The following is a 4854-nucleotide window of genomic DNA, read 5'->3' on the forward strand; positions in this document are numbered from 1 at the left end:
ACTGTCCATGCTTCAGCACAACCAGAAGGAGCTGCAGTGGCCTCTGGGGGTCTTCAGGGTCTTAGAGATCCCTGGGAGTTCTCCTGGGACCCACTGAGCTATTTATTCCAGGGTCATGGCGCACCCTACAAAACTGTCTCTGCCCGTGCGGCCACCCCATCCACCGTCCTCCGGCTTCCGGCAGTGGCTTTTCAAGGCATTTTTGAGAAATACCCTGAGACTCTGGTGAGGGTGGTACAGGTAAGTTGCTCTTCCAGCGCTCTCTTTAGCCTGTGTATCACCTGGGGATGGGACCTGGGGGCCAACCTGGGGCCCTGTGGGGTGTTCCTGGTTTATGGTGTCGGTTCTGAGGGTCACAGCCCTACCCATGGACAGGGGCACGAGAGGTGACTGTGTTGTCCAGACTCACTGTGGGTGCTGTGAAATTCTGGGGAGGCTAAGCCTGTTTATATTTTAGGGTAAAACTAATATTCCTAAGGGCTGACGAGATAGCTCAGTAGACTAAACACTTGCTTAGGTGAGCACAGGGGCCAGGGTTTGCACTGAGCTGGCAATGGAGTTGGGGTGTGGTGGCGCATGCCTGTAATCCCAGCAGTAGGGAGGCTGAGAACAGGAGGATCACTATGAGTCTGAGCTGTGTGGTGAGACCCTGTACACACACACACACACACACAAAAAAAGGGCCGGGGAGATAGCTCAGTATGAGTTCAATCCCCAGTTCTGCAACAAACAAACAAACAACCCAACTAATATTCATAACTTCAAAGAGGAATTCTGCTCTCCTGCCCGTATATGTATAAATTTTTTTTTCTCCTTCCTTGTGGTAGTATTTGGGTTGAAGCCAGCCTATTGGGTGTGCTGGACAAGCAGTCCCGCCACTGAGTTACACCTTAGCCTCCCACCTCATTTATGTAAAAAATTATTTTTTTAGACAGGGTCTTGTTAGATTGCTCAGCGTGGCTTTGAGCTTGTATTACTACTGCCTCAACCTTCTGAGTACTTGGGATTACTAGCAAGAGCCATTGTGCCTGGTTAAGCGTCCTCTTTTAGGGTGATTGTAGATGTATAGGACGCTTGCACAAACAGCAGTTTCTGTGTGCCTCTGACTGTCTCCCATGCTGGAACCCTGTGCTGCCATGGTGGGCTGCGGACCCAAGGGTGCTGTGTGGGGTCCTGGTGTGCCGTGTGTTTCAGTGGGGCTGGGGGCTGCTGACCCCTGGATGTCTCCATGCAGATCATCATGGTACGGCTGCAAAGGGTGACCTTCCTGGCCCTGCACAACTACCTCGGCCTGACCACAGAGCTCTTCAACCCTGTAAGTGCAGCTGCTGCCCTGTGTGGCCCCATGGCCGTGCTAGTTGTAAGTTCCCGGGACTTTGGGAAGTGGCAGTGGGCATGTTGGTCTTTCTTCCCTAGAGAGGCCTGCTTCCACTCAGGTCAGTTCTTCTGTGGGTCAGGAGCGTGTGTCGCATGCCAGTGTTCATGCTACCCCTGCCCTGAGCTCTGGGAGCTGAGTGCCCTTGCACCTATCCCCCATGCCCTTAGGTCCCTCTTTGCTGGCATTGGCTCTGTCTTGCCCTTGTCTGTGTTGAGCTGTGACTTGGCTGGTGGCAGTAGGGCCTGAAACCTAGCTCTACTCCCAGTGTGACATAGCAGCCTGTGGTGTGGACACGGTTGGTCCAGTTCCTATGGGAAGCAGTCACATGGTGGCCTCACTCCGACTCCAGCAGCCCCCGGGAGGTGGGATACAGGGGAAGCTGGCAGGGAGGATGAGCCTCAGTGCCCATGGGGAACAAGTGCTCAACCACCTGGGTGGCTTCCTCAGTGTGAGCGTGTTAGGGCATATCACCCTCAGGTGCTAGGACATGAGGAGAAACTCTCTTGTGTTGACATTCTTCTTTCCTCTGTGTTGCAGGAGAGCCAGGCCATCCCCCTGGCGTCTGTGGCCAGTGTGGCTGCTGGACGGGCCAAGAGGCAGGTGTCCTGTAGCTCAGAGGAGCAGCTCCAGAGGCCACCACAGCCCGCGGAGGCCTGTGACACAGGTACAGCCCTGCCAGGGGCAGCAGCTTAGTCTGGGGCTCGAGTTCCTGCTTGCCCCACCTGGGTCGCCTGCCACCTGCTTCCTGTCTGCCTTGTGAACTGCCAGAGCAACTGACATGTGCTCCCAGATTCCCTGAACAGCCCTCGCATTCCCTAACCTGGCTCCAGGTCCCCATACCGGCCCCTACATCCCCTCACCTTTCCCAGATCTCCTCAGTTGTCCCCACACCCCATACTGGCCCCGGGTTCCCTCACCTGTCCCAGGTCTCTTCACCTGCCTCGAGGTCACCTCAGCTGCTCCCACATCTCCTCACCTTTGTTGGTTCTACTCAGTTGCCTCCGTGTCCCCTCAGCTGACCCCATGCCCATGTTCCTACTGCTGGCCGTGGGGTCCCCTCACCTTTCCCTGGGTCCCCTCACCTGTCTCCACATCCCCTCACCTGTCCCTGCATCCACTTACCTGTCCCTACAACCCCTCACCACACTATGGTTCCCCTCACCTGCCCATGAGTCTTACCTGTCCCCATATCCCCTGACCTGTCCACTAGTCTCCTCACCTATCCTTTCATCCCCTCACCTGTCCCCAAGTCCCCTCACCTGTCCCCAAGTCCCCTCACCTGTCCCAATGTTCCCTCACCTGCCCCCATGTCCCCTCACCTGTCCCCAGGTCCCTTCATCTGTCCCTGGGTGCCCTCACCTGTTCTTGCATGTCTTTACCTGTACTTATGCCCGTCTTCCTGTAGATTTTAGCAGCCACCTTGCAGCTTCTGGGCCACTGTTGAAGCGGAGCCAGTCTGTCCCTTTGCCTTCCATCCACAAGGTGATCTCAGATGAGTTTGGACAGCCCCAGACAAGTGACCCTGATCTTTCAGCCCCACAAGGTAAAGGACCCCACCACTGCCCAGTTAGGCCTGATACAGGCACAGGGGGAAGGCTGAGCCACCTCTGCATCCTTGGCCTCTGCATTCTGTATCTCTTCCTGTGCCCTGAAGAGGTGTATACCCTACAGTTGGTGCCCAGAAGAACCAGTGGCTACACCCTCACCCTGGCTTGAGGCCCGGGGGGGGGCGGTCCTTAGCCCAAGATCGCCAGCCCAAGCACCCAAGCCTTCTGTGTCCTGGTAGAGCTCAGCTTCAGTGGGAATCACCCTCCTGCCCAGCTGAGAGCTGCTGTGGGCCCTCCGCTCAGTAGAAACTTGATGCAGTGTTGGAAACCAGCCATGTGGGACATTGTGCTTTGTGTTTCGGGCCTTATATACTTTTTTCTGCACATTCTGGGGCACAAATCTATTCTCCTAAGCTTTTGTTCACCTGTAGCTCACTCTTGCAGTATGAGCACACGTGAGGAGGGAACTTGGGTGTTACTGCTCTTGTCTAGTGGGACCGTTTACCGAGCACCTCTAACAAAAAGCATTCACTCGCTTTTGAGTTTTTTTGATGTTCTTTCTTTTCTTTTTAATTTTTTTAAATTTTGTACTCGTTTTAATGAGAAAAAAAGAAAAATAACAATGAAACAGTTTCCAAATAGGTTAGTAGGACAGTTACAATAGTTAATACATTGCATATTGTTGTCTTCATAGTAGTTATTCAGAGGACAAGATGCAGACATGATATCTTGTCTAAACACTTTTAGTACAAACCTTTTTTCTCATTGAACTAAGAAAAAGTAGCTATATATCTATCCTATCTTGTATGTACATATATATTTTTTTCCACTACAAAACGATCCGTTAGGGGCCGGAGAGATGGCTCAGTGGAATAAGCACTTCCCTGGCAAGTGCAAGGACCTGAGTTCAATCCCCAGTTCCACCAAAAAACAAAAACAAAACCCGATCCTTTATTTATATTCCCCTTTTGTGGTTTGTTTTGTCAGAGATGGGTGTTCCATTGCTGTTAGAGAAGCTGTATTTGGAGAAGTCTTTAAAGGACTTTCTCAGTTTTTAAGTCCCACCTCCTTTGGGTTCTGGTTTTCTGCTCTGCACAGATTCCTTTTCAGTAATAGCTTTTAAAAATACACTTTAGAGACTATAGAGTTCCCTGTAAACATGTGCAATCCAGCATTCTTAGCACATTCACAGAATCATACCTAGATCCTCAGCACCTGACTCAAGGACCTTTTCGCCACCTAGTGAAAGAGGCTGAGCCCCAAGCAGCCGCTCCCTGCTGTCTCTCCCCCACCTGGGCAACCACTAACGTTATTTGTCAACATGGATTCCCTGACCTGGACATTTCATTACTTGGATCTATTTTTAAGTTATCCTTTGTGTCCTATTCATGCATTTACCATTTCCTCAGTTATTTTTATTTTTATTAGTTCGTTATGGTTATATAATACTCATAAGGAACGTTATATCATAAGTGAGCAGTTCGATGAATTTTCATAAGCTGAACCAACTAGTCAGGCCAGATAAAGAAACAGACATCAGCCACTCTGAGCCTCCACATCTGTTTTCTTGGCACTGCAGCAGGCACGCTGATCTGCAGGGCTTCTCCTCGCCACTCCTTGCCCAGCATCCTGACTTCTGGCAGCTCCTTCTTTGTAGAAGTGGCATAACTTGGCTGGTTATGGTGGTGCAGGCTGACCCTTTCTGTGGAGTCTGTGCCCCTGGCTCTGGTTTCAAACACTACTAGAACTTCCTGCGAATGGGGTATACAATGTGCTCCCAGGCCCGGTGACATGTTGTGTTCATCCAAGAGGGCTTTTTTGGAAGTTAATTTATATCCAGTTGATGGCAAGTACTATGTAAAGACCTTTTGCAAGTCATAAAACAGGGGGCCGGGGAGATGGCTCAGTGGAATAAGTGCTTCCTGGGCA

General features: G+C 51.4%; 1 protein-coding gene across 1 annotated transcript in view; it reads left to right on the top strand.

The window, feature by feature from the left end:
* Positions 1-4854, top strand: part of Pnpla7 (patatin like phospholipase domain containing 7) — a 94013-nt gene that overhangs the window by 29764 nt on the left and 59395 nt on the right. The window contains exons 9-12 of the mRNA XM_023700227.1: positions 112-240; positions 1235-1315; positions 1916-2042; positions 2784-2921. Of these exons, the coding sequence (XP_023555995.1) occupies positions 112-240; positions 1235-1315; positions 1916-2042; positions 2784-2921 (475 nt within the window). The remainder of the gene's footprint in view (positions 1-111; positions 241-1234; positions 1316-1915; positions 2043-2783; positions 2922-4854) is intronic.

The sequence above is a fragment of the Octodon degus genome, unplaced genomic scaffold (genome assembly GCF_000260255.1).
Source record: "Octodon degus isolate 3935 unplaced genomic scaffold, OctDeg1.0 scaffold00123, whole genome shotgun sequence".
Lineage (NCBI taxonomy): Eukaryota > Metazoa > Chordata > Mammalia > Rodentia > Octodontidae > Octodon > Octodon degus.